Source organism: Myodes glareolus, chromosome X (genome assembly GCF_982192425.1).
Source record: "Myodes glareolus chromosome X, mMyoGla1.1, whole genome shotgun sequence".
NCBI lineage: Eukaryota > Metazoa > Chordata > Mammalia > Rodentia > Cricetidae > Myodes > Myodes glareolus.
The window spans coordinates 77524412-77544502 of record NC_142053.1 but is presented as its reverse complement, the minus strand read 5'-3'; the positions used below and the strand labels follow the sequence as shown (position 1 = coordinate 77544502).

Genomic DNA, 20091 nt, shown 5'->3' with positions numbered 1-20091 from the left:
GGGACTGAAGTATTAAACAGTTGTGAGCTGCCATTTGGGTGTTTGGAACCAAACCTGGGTCCTCTGGAAGAGCAGCCAGCACTTTTAACCATTGAGCCCTCTCTTCAACCCTGAGGAACTTTTAAAAGATTATCTTTTATTTTCATTCATCTGTGTGGGTACCCGTGGGGCCAGAAGGTCAGATACCTTAGAACTAGAGTTACAGGTTGTTGTGAGCTGCCCAGCAGGGGTGCTGGGAACTGAACTGGGGTCCTCTGCAGGAGCACAAGTGCTCTTAACCACTGAGTCACCTCTCTAGTTCCCAGGCATGTAATTTTTATGGAAATAAATAGGCATAATTTCAAGCCTAAACATAAGGGTTCCTTTTTTTGCAACTGTTGGGCACCTGTCCGAAAAACAAGGACATTTCCTTATGTGAGCACAACATATTTATCAATCAACAAAGGAATATTGACAATGCTTTTGTCTAATCTGTAATTTCATGTTCTTTTTTCCTGTTGTTTCTATGATGACCTTTATCACAATTTTTCTCTTGTTTAGGATGATGCTTTGAATATTATTCTTATCTTTTTATATCAGTTCATTGGGCTGCTCAGTCTTCAAGGTTCTCATTCTGAGTTTATGATGAAGTGAGCCTGCTCTCTCCAAATTCTTCCGTTTTCCTATGTGGCCTAACTTTTTTCAAACTGCTTCCCTGAACTTCCTCTTAACATCCCAAGTTCTTAACCAAAACCTAGTCAAGGCAAGCAACCCAGCTGGGTTACCTTCACCCTAACATTTCCATTTTCTGTTAGTCATCTGCTGTTTACCCAGATTTCTCTAATAGATCTATAATTCATTAGTATCAAAAGCCCTTGTGTTTTCCCCAGAGATGTCAGTGGTATTTCCTACCCATTAACAGTAACCCATAACTAACAGCTCTAATTGTTTGACATAAATTCACAGACATTTAACAGGATTAAAACTGAACTGTTGGGTAGGGAAGTTGGTTGCTACAAGAGTGTTTCTTAGTGTGCCTTTTGTTCACACAAAGATGATCAGTTGATGAAATTATGAAGCCAAAGGACAGTTTATTAAGAAATTAAGTAGCAGTCTGTTAAAAAATAAACCTGTTTCTCATTTCTGGGAGGATGGTGTCATGTGGATGCCTTGTGTTTTTAACTTTTCTCCAGGTAAAGGTAGTGGTATTTGATAAGACTGGAACTATTACCCACGGAACCCCAGTAGTGAATCAAGTAAAGGTTCTGGTGGAAAGTAACAGGATACCACGCAATAAGATCCTGGCCATTGTGGGAACTGCGGAAAGTAACAGCGAACACCCTTTAGGAGCAGCTGTAACCAAGTACTGCAAGCAGGTACAATTTTATATTTCATATTCATGTTGGTATCTCATATAGGAATGATACAGACCAAATCTGGACTGGCTTTTGACTATAATTTTTGTATATATTGAGTATGAGGATAAAGAGAATTGTATTTTCTTATTTAATTGAATATGTTAGGACTGGAATGTAGCTTAGTTGGTACAGTGCTTGCCTAGATGCTTGAGGCCCAGGGTTTGATCCCCAGCACCAATAAAGTGAGCATGTTGGCGCATGATTTTAATCTGAGAATTTAGTAGGTAGAGGCAAGAGGTCAGAAGTTCAAGGTCATCTTCATTACGTAGTAAGTTTGAGACCAGCCTAGACTGTATAAGACTTTGTCTCAAAAATTATTGATTATGCCCTAGTTTTTACACATAGACAACTGTAAACATAACAAAAGAAATGAACCCCTGTTTGACATAAAACATCAAAATATAAGTAATATGTATTAGCCGGACAGTTATGGCGCACACCTTTAATCCCAGCACTGGGGAGGCAGAGACAGATGGATCTTTGATTTCCAGGCCAGTCTGATGTACTGAGCTAGTTCCAGGACAGCAAGAGCTACACAAAGAAACCCTGTCTCAACCCCCACCCCAATAAAATGTGTCAGTACAATTTCTAGATCAAAGCGCGCTTAAAGTTTCATTTTTCATGGCCATTACTAACATCAGCACAAACAGTTCTATCAGTTTGTACCTGCACCCAGAGTTTTGAGTGCCTGTCTTCTCATATACTTACCAACACTGTTCTTCTAATTAAAAGATATTATACCATTTATTTATTTGTTTACTTATTTATTGTGTTTTGTTTTTGTTAGGAGCTGGACACTGAAACTTTGGGTACCTGCACAGATTTCCAGGTTGTACCAGGCTGTGGTATTAGCTGTAAAGTCACCAATATTGAAGGCTTGCTACATAAGAGTAACTTGAAGATAGAAGAAAATAATATTAAAAATGCATCCCTAGTTCAAATTGATGCAGTTAATGAACAGTCATCAACTTCATCTTCTATGATTATTGATGCTCATCTTTCAAGTAAGCTGATTTCTTTATAGTATTTGTAGTAGTTTTTTTAGCTGGAAAATTTCTTATTCTTTTTTTAAATGAAGATAGATTGTTTTTTCATCCTGACCACAATTTCCCCTCCCTGCACTCATTCCATCTGCCCCTACCTCCCTTTTACCCTGGATTGACAACCCCTCCAACTCCCATCAGAAAGGAGTAGGCCTCCAGGAGTAACAACCAAACACAACAAAACAAAATACAATAAAACAAGGCAAAAACACTCACACCAAAGCCAGACAAGGCTACCTAACAGGAGAAAGAGCAGGCAAGAGTCAGAGACATGCCCACTCCCATAGTTAGGAGTCCTACAAAAACGCCAAGCTAACAGCCATAACATATAAACAGGGAACATATAAACATATGGCTTACAGCCATAACATATAAACAGGGCTCATGCAAGCCCTGTGCTTGGTACTGCAGTTTCTGTAAGCCAATATGAGCCCTGCTTAGTTGATTTAGTGGGCAATGTTCTCCTGGTGTCCTCTATCCCCTCTGACTCCTACAATCATTCTGCTGCACACACACACACACACACACACACACACACACCACCTTGGGATTCCCCAAGCTTTGAAGGGAAGGACCTAGTGAAGAGCTCTAGTTTGGACTCTCACGCTGCATGTCTGGCTGTAGATCTCTGCATCCTCTCCCATCTGCTGCTGGAGGAAACCTCTCTGACGGCCGGACAAGGCACTGATCTATGAGTGTAGCAGACTATCATTAGGAATTATTTTATTGATATTTTTAGATTAATCATGTTGGGATCTACCTAGGTCTCTGGGCTATCCAATTTCCTGTTCCTGGCCATCTAAGCAGTATTTTTCGTGGGTTCCTGCTCATGGAGTGGGCCTCAAGTTAAATAAGACATTAGCATATTATGCAGTCAGGATAGATTGTAGGTCAAAGGTTTTGTGTCTGGGTTGTTGTTCACATTTCTCTTTTGGTAGCCTGCAGAGTACCTTCCTGCATCAAAGAGACTGGGACATAGGTATCAGGGCTCCATGCAGGCTTCAGCTTGACTTCTACATGTTCAGTGAGCTGTGTGGATATTGTCCTTGACAATGGGGCCCTTCTGTCAGTTTGCAGAGAGCAACCCTTTGTCATTGAATTCTACTGTGTTGTTTAGGAATCTCCAAGGCATCCATTTAGCCAACAACTCAACCAAATGGAACCCAGTCCAACCATTGGAAGCCTTGCCTGGCTACAAGAGATAGCTAGTTAAGATTCCATATCCCCTATTGCTAGGAGTTCTCACTAGAATCTCTAAGATTCTGGAAGTTTCCACTACACTAGATTTCCACAGCATACTCGAGCTGCTCCCAAACTCTAGCCATCTCTCCCCTTACTCTTTCAATCCCATGTCCCACCAGTACCTGATCCTTCCCACTCCCTTCCCCACCTGCTGCCAGCTCACCCGCAAAATCTATTCTCTTCCCCTTCCCAAGGAGATCCATGTGTTCTGCCTAGATGCCTACCCCATACTTAACCTCTCTGAGACTATGGGTTATAGCTTGGTTATCATTTACTTAAGAGCTAATATCCACTTATAAGTGAATATGTATCATATTTGTCTTTCTGGGTCTGGGTTACCTCACTCAGGATGTTTTTTTTCCTAGTTTCATTCATTTGCAAATTTCATAATATCATTTTTTAACAGCTAAGTAATAATGCTCTGTTTTGTAAAAGTAGCACTTTTTGTTTATACATTCTTTTGTTGAGGAACATGTAGGTTGTTTCCAGTTTCTGGCTATTATGAATAAAGAAAGCCATAATGAGCATAGTTGAGCAAGTGTCCTCATCGCAGGATAGGGAGTCCTTTGGGTACATGCCCAAGAGTTAGGTATAGCTGGGTCTTGAGGTAGATGGAATCCCAATTTTCTGAGGAACTGCCATATTGATTTCCATAGTGACTGTACAAGTTTGCAAGCCTGCCAGGAATGGAGGAGTGTTCCCTCTGCTTCACATCCTTAACAGCCTGTACTGTCACTTGTGTTAGTGATCTTAGCCATTCTGATAGGTTTAAGATGGAATCTCAAAGTAGTTTTGATTTACATTTCCCTGCCTAACGGCTAGGATGTTGAACATTTCTTTAAGTGATTCTCAGCCATTTGAGATTCTCTATTGAAATTCTCTGTTTAAATCTGTTTCCCATCTTTTAATTGGATTATTATTTTTTGATATTCAGTTTCTTGAGTTCTTTATATATTTTGGGTATGAGTTCTTTGTCAGATGTGAAGTTGGCGAGAATCTTTTCCCATTATGTATGCTGCCACTCGTGATGGTGGCCTTAGCCTTACAGAAGTTTTTTCAGTTTCATGAGGTCCCATTTATTAATTGTTGATGTCAGTTCCTGTGCTATGTGCTAGTGGTGTTCTCTTCAGGAAGTTGTTTCCTGTGCCAGTGTATTCAGGGCTGTTCCTCACGCTCTCTTCCCTCAGTTTCAGTGGTCTTTGATGTACTTGGACTTGAATTTTGTGCATGGTGATAATTGTGGATCAATTTTTATTCTTCTACATGCAGACACCAGTTTGAACAGCACCATTTGGTGAAGATGCTTTCTTTTTTCCAGTGTATACTTCTGGCTTATTTATTAAAAAATCAGGTGTCCATAGGCATGTAGATTTATGTCTGGGTCTTCAGTTCGATTTCATTGATCAACATGTGTTGTTGTTTTTTTTTGCTAATACTATGTGGTTTTTATTACTATTGCTTTGTAATCAGGGATGGTGAGTCCTCCAGCAGTTCTTTTGTTGTTCAGAATTGTTTTACCTAGCCTGAGTTTCAGAAACTAACTCTATATAACCTCAAATTGTTGGATAAGAAACAAATGGACAGAATGATTGCATGTCATCCGATCCAGTTTTACCATAGGCCTTCTGATGACATCACTCAGTTACTCAGAAACATTTGCTGACTATGCTTATTGACTTCTGTCTTAGTTAAGAGTTTTTATTGCTGTGAAGAGACACCATAACCATGGCAACTCTTATAAAGAAAACATTTAATTGAGGGGACTTGCTCACAGTTTCAGAGGTTCAATCTGTTATTATCATTCATGGCAGAAACATGGGGATGTGCAGGCAGACACGGTGCTGCATGAGGAGCTGATAGTCCTACATCTTGCAGGCAACAGCAAGTCAACTGAGACACTAGACAGTAGCCTGAGCATAGGAAACCTCAATGCCCACCCCCACAGTGACATACTTCCTCCAACAAGGCCATATTCACTCCAACAAAGCTACATCTCTTAATAGTGCCACTCCCTATGAGATTATGGAGGGCAATTACATTCAAACTACCTCAACAACTAGCTACTCTAGGGTTATGAAGATAAGTCTGAGATGATTTTTTATGATATTTCTCTTATTTCTTTTTATATCTGATGAAAATCATACATGTTTCACAAGATCCTGTGGTCCTCCTCTTTCTCCCCTCTGCAAATTACCTATTCCATAGAAAATTATAGTTCTTGGGCACTGTTCTTTGTTTGGTTGTTTTGGTTTGGTTTTTGTTTTCCCAGATGGTCATTACTTTTTCATGAGAAGAGGAGATACTTCTCATCTTGTTAACAAGTATCTTCTTTAGATCCCATGTTCTCTGAATTCCTCAGGGCCTTCCCTCTCTGTTATGGCCCCTTGCTGCTTTACATTCTATGTTTCTTCTTTTTTTAAAAAAAAATTATGATTTATTTATCTTTTTATTTTTATGTGCATTGGTGTGAAGGTGTCAGATCCCCTGGAACTGGATTTTCAGACAGTTGTGAGCTGCCATGTGGGTGCTGGGAATTGAGCCCGGGTCCTCTGGAAGAGCAGTCAGTGCTCTTATCCTCTGAGCCATTTCTCCAGCCCCTCTATGTTTTTTCTTATAGCAGTGTCTCTAAAACATAAACACTTCTTCCATCAAAAATCACTCGATTTCCATGAAACATCAAGAAAGTATAGGCTTGTGGAATTATCTTTCTTACTGAAGAGGCATGCATCAGCTTATTACAAACCTACCTACTCCTGTTCCGTTCAGAGCATGAAACCGTCTCTATGACTGTGGACCCCAAAGCCTAGCCCAGTGCTTGCTCTTCACTCTGCATTCTGCATGACCTCACAAGGCAGTTGAGAATATCGGTTGAGTATTCCTCCAAAACCTCCTTTCTCCTCTACGCATATGCCTTGGCTCTCTCTGGATTCTTCTCTTCCCTCCTTGGGCATTCTTTCTAATTCTTTTTTGATTCAAATATTAGCTATCCTCAATTATTTACTTGGTGTTTGACTTTCTTCTCATTTTTCATTCTCTCCTCTATACAATGTCATTCATGCCCATCTCTTATTTCTTTTGTTGTTATTGGGTTTTTTTTGTTTTTTTTTGTTGTTTTTTTTTTTGAACCAGGGTTTCTCTGTGTAACAGTCCTGGCTGTCCTGCAATCCCTCTGTAGACCAGGATGATCTTGACCTCACAGAGATCCACCTGCCTCTGCCTCCTACACCTGGCTTTTCATCACTTTTTCATCACCTACAGGTTTCCATCACCACTTCAAATTCTGTACCTCTGGTGGAGATGTATTTCTTAGGTGTCATATTGATCTGTCATCTGATCACCAACATAATCTCCTTACCTAAGTGTTCCAGAACCTCCCCTGCCATTTGTACCCAAGTGATTTTGCTAAAATCAAATCTGATCATACTACCTTCTGACATATGACTTTATTTTAGTGGTTTATAGTTTATTTTATTGTTTGTGGGCTTTTGGGGGGAGTTTTGAGACATGATTTCTCCATGTAAAAGTCCGAGTCAGGATTTCTCTGTGTAAAAGTCCTGACTGTCCCGCAACTCATTTTGTAGATCAGGCTGACCTTAAACTCAGAGAGATTCATCTGCCTCCACCTCCCGAGTGCTGGGATTAAATGTGTATGTCACCATGCCTGGCTGCCTATTTTTGATTTATGGTTCTTTTGAAGGAATGTGCTGAAAATTTTGCATCACCCCCATAATAAGTAATTATTATGTCTGGCTTAAAAGATTCTCTTGTATCGTAGAGCCCTTCCATGGATCTTAACTAAGGATCTGTGTTTTTGTTTGTTTTGAGATAAGTTCTCATTCTACCCATGGCTGTTCTACAACAGTTCACTGTATCTACCAGGCTAGCCTAAACTCATAGAAATCCACTTACCTCTGCTTCCTGAGTGTTGGAAGGTGTGCACCACTGTGACTCGCTCAGAATCCTCATTTTAATTGTTCTCACTCATTCAGGACTTTGGTTTCTGCTCTGCTCTCTTCAGTCTCTTGCCTCCCTCATTACTCATCTGTCTTTCCCTGATGTTCCACATGTGCTCTTTGTTCTTGCACTATTAGTTACCTAGCTATAGTTTCTCCTCATAATCTACCATTTATTCTTTTACTTTTTTCTTGAATTTTTTTCATACAATATATTTTGATCATATTTTCCCCTCCCACAACTCCTCCTATACCCTTCCCACCTCCCTACTCACTCAACTTTATCTTCTTTCTCTCTACCATTCAAAAAGCAAAAGCAAAACACACACACACACACACACACACACACACACACACACACACACAAAGAAACATCAGTAAGACAAAAAATGCCCAAACAAAGGAAAATGAAACAAAAAGTCCACAAAAATACCACTGGGTTAATTTTGTGTTAGTTAACTATGCTTGGACACAGGGCCTGGCCTAGACTGTGGTTAATATTTTATACCTATGACACTCTATTGGAGAAACCTGACTTCCCTTTGACAATGGGTATCAATTGCAGGTAGCTTCTTTATTAGGGATAGAACCCCATCTAGCTTTAACCTATGCAAGTCTTGTGTATCCTGCCACAGCCTGAGTTGATATGTGCAAAGGTTCTGTTGTGTATAGAAGATACTGTTTCCTTGGAGTCATCCATCACCTCTGACTATTAAATATTTCTGCTTCCTCTTCTTCATAGATCCCTGAGTCTTGAGGGGAGGGTTTTGATGAAGACATCCCATTGAGAACTGAGTACTCGAAAGTCTCCCGCTCTCTACATTGTCCAGTTGTAGGGCTTTGTGTTAATTTTTATCTTCTGCAAGAAGTTTCTCTGATGTTGATTGAGTGAGGTGTTGATGTTGATTGAGTGAGGTGTTGATCTATGGATATTGCAGTATGTCATTAGGAATCATTTTATTCCTGATTCTTTAGTGAAATAATAACATTAGCTTACCCTATTTATGATCTTACTCTTAGGGTCTTGGCCACTTTAGTAGTGCTAGATATGGATTCCATTTCATGCGGGTAGGCCTTAAACCTAATCAAAAAGTGGTTAAGTCACTCCCATAGAATTTGTACCACTGTTGCACTAGTATGTCTTACAGGCAGGTCACTGTTGTAGGTTGCAGGGTTTGTTGTTGCGTGGTGATACTGATGGCATACCTTTCTCCTCCATTGTCGTGCATAGTACCTTCTGGTATCCTGAACACTAGTCATTAGGAGTGAAGCTTCTAGTTAGGCACCTGCTGGACTTCTCCATGTTCTATGATGTAAGTAAGTGTTGTCCTCAGCAACAGGACCTTACCAGTAGAGAGCAACAAATAACCTTGGCAGTAGCCTGTTTTGTTTTGGGGGTTGTGTTCCATGGGACCCCTTCATGGCCTACCATTTCCTACTTGTTATTCCATTTGCAGTTTTCTCCATGCAGCGGCCTCACCCACAAATAACATCTACCCTGTTGACTTATGCTTGTCTTTCTAGACCTAACTGACATCTCTTTTCAGTGACACCTTTGCTGATATACATTGATAGAAATACTTGCTCTTCTTAAATGTTAGCTGTACTTCATTCCCATTATATTAGACACACTATGAAATGATTATTTCTTGGCCATTTCTTTTTCTCTGTGACTTTATTTGTCTATGGATGTAATATCAAGTAAGTGAAATGTCAGAAATCACTCAGCAGCTTTTTTGTTGAGAATCTGTTGTGTTAGGGACTTTTCATAGCACTTTGAATGATCATCAGCGAGGGCAGGGGCGTAACTCAGTTCTCTTCTCCCCTTGTGCTTAGCATGTGTGTGAGGCCCTGGGTTTGATCTCCACTACCACTGAGAGGAGATGGGAGATGGGAGCAAGGAAAGAAGTTGGGAGATGAGTTACTGGGCTGTTTTTATAACCCAGGAAAACAGATTAATGGCTCAGACCAGTGTGGTAACAGTAGAGTTTGTAAAAAATGATCAAATTCTGGATGTGCCTTGAAGGGTAAGCTGGAAGATTTAATTACCAAATTAGATATGTAGAATGTAAATAAAACAAGAGTTAAAGAACTGAAGAGATGGCTCACCACTTAAGAACATTGACTGCGGGGCTGGAGAAATGGCTCAGTGGTTAAGAGCACTGACTGCTCTTCCAGAGGACCCGGGTTCAATTCCCAGCACCCACATGACAACTCACAACTGTCTGAAAATCCAGTTCCAGGGGATCTGACACCTTCACACCAATGCACATAAAAAGAAAAAGAAAAATAAATCATAAAAAATTTAAAAAAAAGAACATTGACTGCTTTTCCAGAGGACATAGGTTCAATTCCAGGCACCTACATGGCAGCTCATAACCAGCTGTTAACTCGAGTGCCTGGGGATCTCATGCCTTCTTCTGACCTCCATGGGCACTGCATGCACATGATGCACAGACATACATGCAGACAAAACACCTATATACATAAAAACTAATTAATTTTTAAAAATTAAAACACAAGAGCCAAAGTCATGTCAAACTTAGTAGCCTACCCATTTAGATAGATGAAGTTACCATTTAAATAGTATAAAGGAGACAAGAGGAACAACACGGGTGACAAGATTGGGAGTTCAGTTTTATAGATGTTACATTTGGGTGTCTGATATAAATGGAAATATTAGGTAGGCAATTGTCTACAGGGGCCTGAAAATCTAGGAACTAGGCTGAATTAGAGAAACAGAATTGGGAGTCATTTGCTTTGTAGATCTGTGGTATTGAGTACTATAGTCACTAGTTACATATGATTATTAATTTTGAGTTAATTAAAATTTTATTTCATGTAAGATTCAGCTCTTTGATCATTTTGGCCCTCAATAGCCACATGTGTTGGCTAGTGGCCATAGGATCAAGCAGCAGATGTAGAGCATTTCCATCATTGCTGGAACAGCTGTTCACACCACACTAGGTTTACTAAAATAAAAGTCACTGGTGCATTGTGGGAATAGTTTATTGGAGTAGTGGTCAAATAAAGACTAAAGCCTTATTTGAGTGGGTTCACAAGAAAATGGGAAGTGGTGAGTTAGAGACAACTGTAGGGGAAATACTCTCTTGTGCACAGAAGTAGAGAAGTGTGATAGCTAGAGCAGTGAGCTCAAGGTGCTTCTTCTGTTTTTAAAGATAAGATAATATGCAGCAGAGATTTTAGAAAATTGGTTATTCAGGAGGGAGAGAAGAGAGTAGTTGGGGAGATGGTCTGGAATAGGCAAAGGAGGGTTACTAGTGTACAGAGATGTAGAGTAGATGAAGTGTAGAGAGATGGTCTTTGGCAGGCACAGACTCTGTTTATAACAGAGAGAAAAGAAGCTGTGTGCACCTAGGACACACAGGAGCTGGGGAGATATGGCCATGAGAAGTCCTCTTATGATTGCAGGGAGCAGTTGCATGTCAGATGAGAATGGGGGAGAAAAGTTAGATTTGAAAGCACAGGAGATTTCAAATAGTCATCCAGAGAAAATAATGAATGGACTAGGCACATGCAGTCAAACATCTAAGGGCTCACTTAAAATTAGTACCAGTTTAAAACGAAACATCAAAATGGTTGCATATTTACATGTATCCACATTAGCTATTGATGCACAGTTAAATGTTTGAATTGTGGTGTTGGAGCATCAAAGGGAAAACCTCAGTAAGAAGGGAAGCTCTGAACTAATACGTTCTCATCCCCGTTCCCCATTCTGCTTGAGATTGAACCTAGTGCTCCCTTCACTCAGGCTAGGCAAGCACTCAGCCACTGAGTTATATCCCTAGCTCTTGAACTAGCACTTGAACAGTAGTATAATGGAGTTTTCTATTTGGAGCGAAAGCTTAAGGACCTTTGAGTCATGGTAGCAACATGGACTCAGAGGATATGGAAGAGCAGGATGTATTCCTGGAAAACTTGAAAATCACTGTCCAAGGTCATATTCTACCAAAAAGGCATTAGAGTGACTGCAAGGTTAGACAGGAAGAACTTGCCTCAAGATGGATTTAAAAGTTAAATAAGCTCACTAAATGTTATTTCTGTATTTCTAGATGCTGTTGATACTCAGCAGTACAAAGTCCTCATTGGTAACCGGGAATGGATGATTAGAAATGGTCTTGTCATAAGTAGTGAAGTAGACAGTTCCATGATTGAACATGAAAGAAGAGGTCGGACTGCTGTATTGGTGACAATTGATGGTAAAGTTTCTCTAAAATATTCTGTGACACAATTGTGATCTCCGTCATTATTTTATGTGTCTGTGGAACTTAAACTCTGAGGTTTATTCCAAAGAGGCTTGAATACAACATTATAATAGTAGCAAAATATGATTATTGTTAATTAAGGATTTTTTACCAGCTGTTATGGCACAAGTATTTGGGAGCCTGAGATAGGAGAATTATGACTGTAAGGGCTACATGGAAAGCCCCTATCTCAAACAACCACCACAACAACAAAAACCTGAATCAGTCAGACATAGTGGTACATGCTTGTAATCCCAGCATTTAGGAGGTGGAAGCAGGAGGACCAATAGTTAGATGGTGCTGTAGTGAGCTCAGTGCAAACCTGGGCTACATGAGACCCTGTATAAAACAAAACACTAAATTAAAAAAGGCCAAAATATTAGGCAGAGTTCAGAGAACCCTTAGGAGGAGGGGGAGGAAGGATTGTAGGAGCTAGAGGGATTAGAGAGACAAGACCATGGCCCACAGAATCAACTAAGCAGAGCTCATAGGGGTTCACAGAGAAATCTCACGTATCCCAAGAATCCCAAGATGGTCTTGAACTCACTATGTAGCCAAGAAAGACCTTGAACTTCTGATAATCCTGTCTGTACCTCCCAAATGCTGGGAATATAGTTATGCACCACCACACCTGGTTTACGTGGTACTGGGGATTGACCCTAGGGCATTGTAAATGCTAAGCAATCACTCTACCAACTGGATTGCATCTCCAATCTTGCACTATTTCTAATGCGTAGTTCATTTTTCTATGTAAAAAAATTGGGGGGAGGGGAGGTTCCGAGACAGGGCTTCTCTGTGTATCCCTGGAACTCACTGTTTAGACCAAATGGCCTTGAATTCAGAGATTCACCTGCCTCTGCCTCCCATGTGCTGCAAAATTAAAGGCATGTGCCACTACCACCTGGCTATATGTAAAATTTCTGTCAATACAGTTCAACAAAAATTTAAAATCCTGTTTTGGGTGTGTGCTGAAAAGATAATTCTATGATGAAAAGTACTTGCTACTCTTGCAGAAGACCAGGTTTTGATTCCCAGAACCCATGTTGAGTGGTTCACAGTTGCCTGTAATATCAGCTCTAGAGGATATGTTCCCCTCTTCTGGTGTCTGTGGGCATTGGCATAGATGTGTGCATAATTACATACAGATACACACAAACATATACGTACAATTTATTTTTTATTTTATATTATAGTATTTTTATTTTTTAAATTTATTTATTTAATAAAAATAAATTTTTATTAAAAATTTTATTTATATAAAAATAAAAATTTCCACCTCCCTTTTCCCTCCCCCCCACCCCTTTCCTCTCCAGTCCTAAGAGCAGTCAGGGGTCCCTACCCCGTATATGTACAATTTAAATCTCAAAAAAATTAAACCCTTAAGAATCCTGTTGGAGATGCAGTTCAGTAGTAGAGTACTTACCTAGCATGCTTGAGACCCTGGGTTTCATGCCTAGTGCTAGGGAAAAAAGTTGGGAGCCAGGTATGGTTATGATCACCTTGGGAGGCTCAGACAGGAAGCTTGTGTTTGACTATCTGGTACTACATAGTGAGGTAGATAAGTGATACAGTGTTTGCTTAGCATGGGCACGGCCCTGAATTCAAACCATAGTACCACACATAAAAATAGCTAGGGTTTTTATATACATATTATTTTATTGAGATTTATTTTACTTGATGAAATATTTTCCATTATTGCCATATAATTGTATTATTTATTTCTGCATTCTGGAGTTCAAACACAGGACTATGTATTCTAGGCAAACACTTTACAAATGGGGCTACACCCTATAATTCTAGAATTTTATTTTAAGCTACATGCTGTATAATCATTTCCATGTTGTTACAACTTTATTTTTTACTTATATTTTGTATTTTACTTATATTTTCCTGTGTGTGTTTGTGTGTATGTATGTATCTGTCTTTCTGTCTATATGAGGGTACATATGTTCCTTAGTGCACAGGTGAAGGTCAAAGGACAACATGTGAGAGTCAGTTTTCTCTTTTCAGCATGTGGATTCTGAGAATCAAACTTAGGTTATCAGGCAAGCATCCTAACTCACTGAGGCATCCTGCTAGCCCTAGTCTTGGTATTTCACCATAATACTGCAATAAGCGTACACATAAAGTTTTACATGCTTCCTATTTGCTAGGGTAAATTTCCAGTTCTGAGACTATTTATTCAACATTTACAGTCTGGTGTAGGAGTTCCTTCTGTTTGTGTGTTGCTTTCATTGGTTAATGAATAAAGAAACTGCCTTGTCCTAGTTGATAGGGCAGAACTTAGGTAGGCGGGGAAGACATAACTGAATGCTGGGAGGAAAACAGGCGGAGAAAGGGAGAGACACCATGGAACTGCCAGGATCAGACATGCCAAATCTTTCCTGATAAGCCACTACCTTGTGGCAATACATAGATTAATAGAAATGGCCTAAATCAAGGTGTAAGAGTTAGCCAATAAGATGTTAGAGCTAATAGGCCAAGCGGTGATTTAATGAACACAGTTTTTGTGTGGTTATTTCAGGGCTAAGCTAGCTGGGTGTCTGGGACAAACAAGCCCTCTCCTTGCAACAACAGTCCTTGTTAAGTATGAATGGGCTGCTTCTTGCCGCCCGCCCATCTGGCTAACTTTACCTGAAATAATTACATGGAAATTGTATTTATTTAAACATTGTCTGGCCTATTAGTTCTAGCCTTTTATTGACTAATTCTCACATCTTGCTTAACCCATATCTAATAATCTGTATGCCACCACGAGGTCATGGTTTACCAGGAGGATTCTAACCCACGTCCATCTTGGGCAGGAGAAGCATGGCGTCTGACTGCCTCTGCTTTCTTTCTCCCACAATTCTGTTCTGTCTTCCCTGCCTACCTATGTTCTGACCTATCAGGCCAAGCAGTTTTCTTTATTAATTAACCAATGAAAGTAACATATAGACAGATGACCCTCCTACATCAGATATTGACTTCGTAATTTTAGGTACAGGATAAAGCATAGAATAACATTTTATTCTATTGCTGTTTGGGTGTGCAGAATATGCACACAGTAGCCAAATGAGGACAGTAGATGTCTTGTCCTATCACTTTCTTTACCTTACTCCCTTAAGGCAGCATCCCTCAATGAACCTGAAACTAGACTGACAACTAGCAAGCCCCAGTGATCCTTCTGTCTTGACCCCACTGCCCAATATTGGGGTTACAGAATTTTAATTTGAGTCCTCATGCTTATGTAACAAGTATTTATATCCACTGAGCCATTTCTACAGCCCTCTTACTTTTGTTTTTCAAACAAGAAAATTAGTACCTTTTGGTAATTTTCCCTTAGCATCAAATACCAGTTTTATCTCCATTCACCTATTAATTTTCATTCTGTTTGCATTTTAATTAGCTAAAAAGTATTTGTAGCTATAGTTTTAATACCTAAGGGTGGGTGTCTCTTAGTTTTTAGTGGCATCTTAATTTTCATTTTACTACCATTACCTTCATTAAATATCCATACTTTATCGATTTTATTTTCCACAAATATGGAAGCTCATCACAGAGTGTGTGATATAAAGTCTGTATGGATTAGGATGTTTTGAGTTAAACCAAGCCCTCAATGGCTTAACAGAATTAATTTCTTTCTGAATTTTTTTTTCTGCTGTTTTGTTATTCTTCTTTCACCATAATCTGTTTTTCTACTGCTCCTATATTAGATGAGCTGTGTGGCTTGATAGCCATTGCTGATACTGTGAAACCTGAGGCAGAGCTGGCTGTCCACATTCTGAAATCTATGGGCTTAGAAGTAGTTCTGATGACTGGGGACAACAGTAAAACGGCTCGATCTATTGCTTCTCAGGTAATTCATTGGTTTACTTAGTTACTGGGATGGGCACATGTGCTAACATCTCATTCTAAATGCACATTTTCTTTCTTCCGTTTAAGTGCTGAGAAAGTCACCTTACTATTGTTTGCATTATCATCAAGTAGCTATCCCTAACTACTTAAAAACAATCGGCGTGGTATGGTAGAAGGACATTGTATGTTACACATGTGAAAAGGTATTTGCATAGCTTGCAGGATGTTTGAGTAGCATTGCTGAACCCTGGTTTCTGTTGATGCTTCTTTTGAAATGATGCACATAGTTTTCAGCAGTGTGGCCAATCCTTCAGCATCTCCTGCTGTAAAAATGGCAGGAGCTGCATGCAGGTTCCTCTCTGGTTCATTCTGGATGCCTCCAGTGGGACTCTTTTCTTGGCCATACCATTTGGCTTAACCCTACATTTGTTTCACTTCCAACATATTTTAAAATTAAAAAGCACTTAGAATGACTTCTCTCCTCTCTCCAAGTGTGTATGTATATAGGATGTGTGTGTGTGTGTGTGTGTGTGTGTGTGTGTGTGTGTGTGTACGCACATGTGCCACAGGATGTGTGCATAGGTCAGAGGATAAACTTGTGGAAGCTCGTTCTTTTCTTCATTGTGTGGGTTCTGGGGACTGAACTGGTTTTATCAGACTTGGTGGTAAATGCCTTTACCCACTGAACCATCTTGATGGCTCTCTTCTAGTAAGTAACAGAAGGGATATGTGAGTACATTCTTATGTAAGAATATGAAGGTTGTAAAGAATTTGTACCACTTTCCACATTCTCTGTCAAATTCTCCCACCTTACTTTTGTGTATGCATATACCTGTATCCAGGTATGTAGTTCTGCATTTTCAGTACTGATTGGATCATTTTATAGTTTATTAATTAGTTTTTTATATAGTGATATTTCCCAGATCTTTATGTCTTGGCACATAAAATTATTTTATTCCTTCTAATCTGCTGTATAGAATTCTATAGTATGGATGAATTATAATTTATATTACCATTCCCCTAGTAGTAGATGTTTAGGTGGTTTTGAATTTTTTGTTTTTGAAAACTGGTAATAATAAATATTCTTGATATCTTTGGACATGAAAGAGTGTGTCTAGATATAGTTGAAAACTGATTTTCCAGAGCAGATGATGTGTACACTTTGAATGCTCTTACCATGAAGACGGGGTCATTCTGTATATAACGGTACACAAGACTGCTTATTGGATGGAGAGATGGCTCAGCCATTAAGAGAACTAGCTGCTCTTGCAGAGAACCTAGGTTTGGTTCCCAGGGTAGTGGCTCACAACCATCTTCAACTCCAGTTTCAGGGCATCCAGTATCCTCTTCTGACATCTGTGAGCACCAGGCACGTGTCTGGTATGTTTACAAACATGCAGGGAAAACATTAAGAATAAATAAGTCTATTAAAAATAATGTTCACGTCTTCCCATTCTCAGTGAACATTTTCAGTCTTTTAAATGTAAGCATCTGGCAGGTTAAAAAATGATGGCTCATGATTCTAAGCTCAGCTTTGTTTGCAGTGTTTAATATTACTTCCTGAAATGAATTGAGTTGATTTTTCTTCATATAGGTTGGCATTACTAAGGTGTTTGCTGAAGTTCTGCCTTCCCATAAAGTTGCTAAGGTGAAACAGCTTCAAGAGGAGGGAAAACGGGTAGCAATGGTAGGAGATGGAATCAATGATTCTCCAGCTCTGGCAATGGCAAATGTTGGAATTGCCATTGGCACAGGCACAGATGTAGCCATTGAAGCAGCCGATGTGGTTTTAATAAGGGTAAGTAAGTCCTGGCGCTCCAGTGGTACAGTCAGTTAGCAGGCAGTACTTACACACTAGAGTAGGTCCTGTGGTCTGAGATCTGAGGAGTGGCCGATTGCCTGCCACGGTTAGTGGTAGTGCTGTAAGGCGTACTGTGTAGTTATCCTGCCCAGAGTCCCATGTTCCTTCTTAGCTATGAAGTCTGAGTTTGGAGTGGAGGTTACTGACATTCTCTCTCAGTCCAGCAACACAAATGAGAATCACAGGCTTCTGATGTTAAAAGAAGATTTAACAATAATATAACTGTCTACAACAATATTCACTGATGTTAGTTAAATATTCAATCTGTATACTAGCACACAAACCTGAAAAACATTTTCAGAACCCTCAAATTTTTTTTAAAAACCTCTTCCAAACTTGACTCAAGGCTTAGCAGTATCTGAAATTTGTACTTAATTCACAGTATATTCCAAGACATATATAATCTCCATTGTACAGAGTGACGAGTAGACGAGTTCCTAGTGACATTAGAGTCTCACTAATATCGCCGATCTCTCTCTTCTCAGAATGACCTTCTGGATGTTGTAGCAAGTATCGACTTGTCAAGGAAGACAGTCAAGAGGATTCGAATCAATTTTGTCTTTGCTCTAATTTATAATCTGATTGGAATTCCCATCGCTGCCGGTATGTGATTCTTAGCAGCTTTTACTTTTGTGGTTAAAGTTATTAGACACCTATCATATTGGAAGAATTAAGTTTAGTTTTGACCTTAGTTTTTGCATATACTTTGCTAATTTGGTGAGAGGTGATGTTAAAACCAGTAATATTCAATGAAGTTCATTACAGCCTAAGAATTTGTAAACATTTTGTACTTTAAAGTTTTTTTTCCCTTCAATATTATAATTTGAAAAAATTCATACCTAGGTAAACATTGAAAAAATGGTACAGAAAATCTGTACCTACACATCTGCACACACACACACACACACACACACACACACACAATTAAAATTAAAAATAAAAGGACTGTGCATTGGTGGTACACTTTTTTAATCCCAGTACTCAGGAAGCAGAGACAGGTGGACCTCTCTAAGTTCAAGGCCAGCCTTGTCTACAGAGTAAGCTCCAATACTTCTAAGGTTACACAGAGAAACCCCGTTTCAAAAAAAAACCAACAAATTGACAAATAGATCTATTGAAAACAAATGTATCTTGACATGGTAGCTCACCTGTAATCCCAGCATTTGAGAAGCAAAGGAAGGAAGATAGCAGCAAGTTTAAGGCTAGCCTGGGCTATGTAGCATGTCCCAGGTGTCAGAGCTACCATAGCAATACATTGACTCAAAAAACATAGATTGATAGGTGGGCAGATAGACAGACAGACAAATAGATTTAAAATTTTAAGTTAAAAAAGTTGGGTCAGGTATGATACTGCATACCAATTTAATCCCAGCACTTATGCAATTCTCTGTGAGTTGAGGACAGCTAGGGCTTTATAGTGAGATGCTATCTCACATAGAGAAAGTATGCAGAAAAAAAGAAAAGAAAAAAACATGTGTGTGTGTGTGTGCGTGCGCGTGCGTGTATGTGTGAATTAGTAGAGTATGAGCTCCGATACACTAGAGAACCGCGGACTATCTACCTATAGCTAACAGGATGCACCCCTGGGAAATTCTGAAACATGAGTAAATGGGGACAAGAATATTCATGAGAGCACTCACTCTACTAAGAAAAAAATGAGAGCAACACAAATATCTACAACCAAGAGGATAAAATGCTGAAGAAATAAGAACATAAATTGTGCATATGTTATAAATGTGTTGATAATTCAAATTTGTTTCCAGGAGTTTTTCTGCCCATTGGTTTGGTTTTACAACCGTGGATGGGATCTGCAGCAATGGCTGCTTCATCTGTTTCTGTAGTACTTTCTTCCCTTTTCCTCAAACTGTAAGTATGATGACTTGCTCATCGTTTTCTCAGTAGGTTTGATTCTTGTATTGATGGAGTATACCAAGTAAACTGTGTGTGTGTGTGTGTGTGTGTGTGCGTGTGCGTGTGTGTGCATGTACATATGTACCTGTGTGCACATGTGTGTGGCAGTCAGAGATCGACATCAGGTGTCTTATATTTTCTTTACGTTATATTTTGAGACAGAGTCTCTGACTAGACCCAGGGTTCACCAGTTTAGCTAGACTGAGCCGAGCCCCCAGGTTCTTTCTGCTCCACTTCCCTAGCACAGGTACAGGCACCACACCCAGCTTTGATGTGGGTGCTGGGGATCCTAACTCAGGTTCTCATTCTTGTACAACAATCACTTTATCTGCTGAGTCATCTTCCCAGACTCCTAAGCAATTCTTAAGAATTATTAGGGAATAATTAATAAATATTGTTTGTGTGGTGTGTGTAGTGGTACACACTTGTATTCTCAGAACTCAGAGGAAGGGGCGAGAGAATCAAATTTTCCAGGCTAAGCTACATAGTAAAGACCCTGTCTCAAAACAAAAAGAAAAAGCTAAGTAGTTATTTTATGTCGTGTATGCATTACAGACATAAGCCCAAGTGGGACTTTGCATT

General features: G+C 39.5%; 1 protein-coding gene across 2 annotated transcripts in view; it reads left to right on the top strand.

The window, feature by feature from the left end:
* Atp7a (ATPase copper transporting alpha) overlaps positions 1-20091 on the top strand; it is a 110713-nt gene that overhangs the window by 86810 nt on the left and 3812 nt on the right. For both annotated transcript variants that reach the window (XM_048417818.3, XM_048417819.3), the window contains 7 exons: positions 1173-1355; positions 2185-2401; positions 11709-11855; positions 15596-15738; positions 17332-17535; positions 18084-18201; positions 19362-19464. In XM_048417818.3, the coding sequence (XP_048273775.1) occupies positions 1173-1355; positions 2185-2401; positions 11709-11855; positions 15596-15738; positions 17332-17535; positions 18084-18201; positions 19362-19464 (1115 nt within the window). The remainder of the gene's footprint in view (positions 1-1172; positions 1356-2184; positions 2402-11708; positions 11856-15595; positions 15739-17331; positions 17536-18083; positions 18202-19361; positions 19465-20091) is intronic.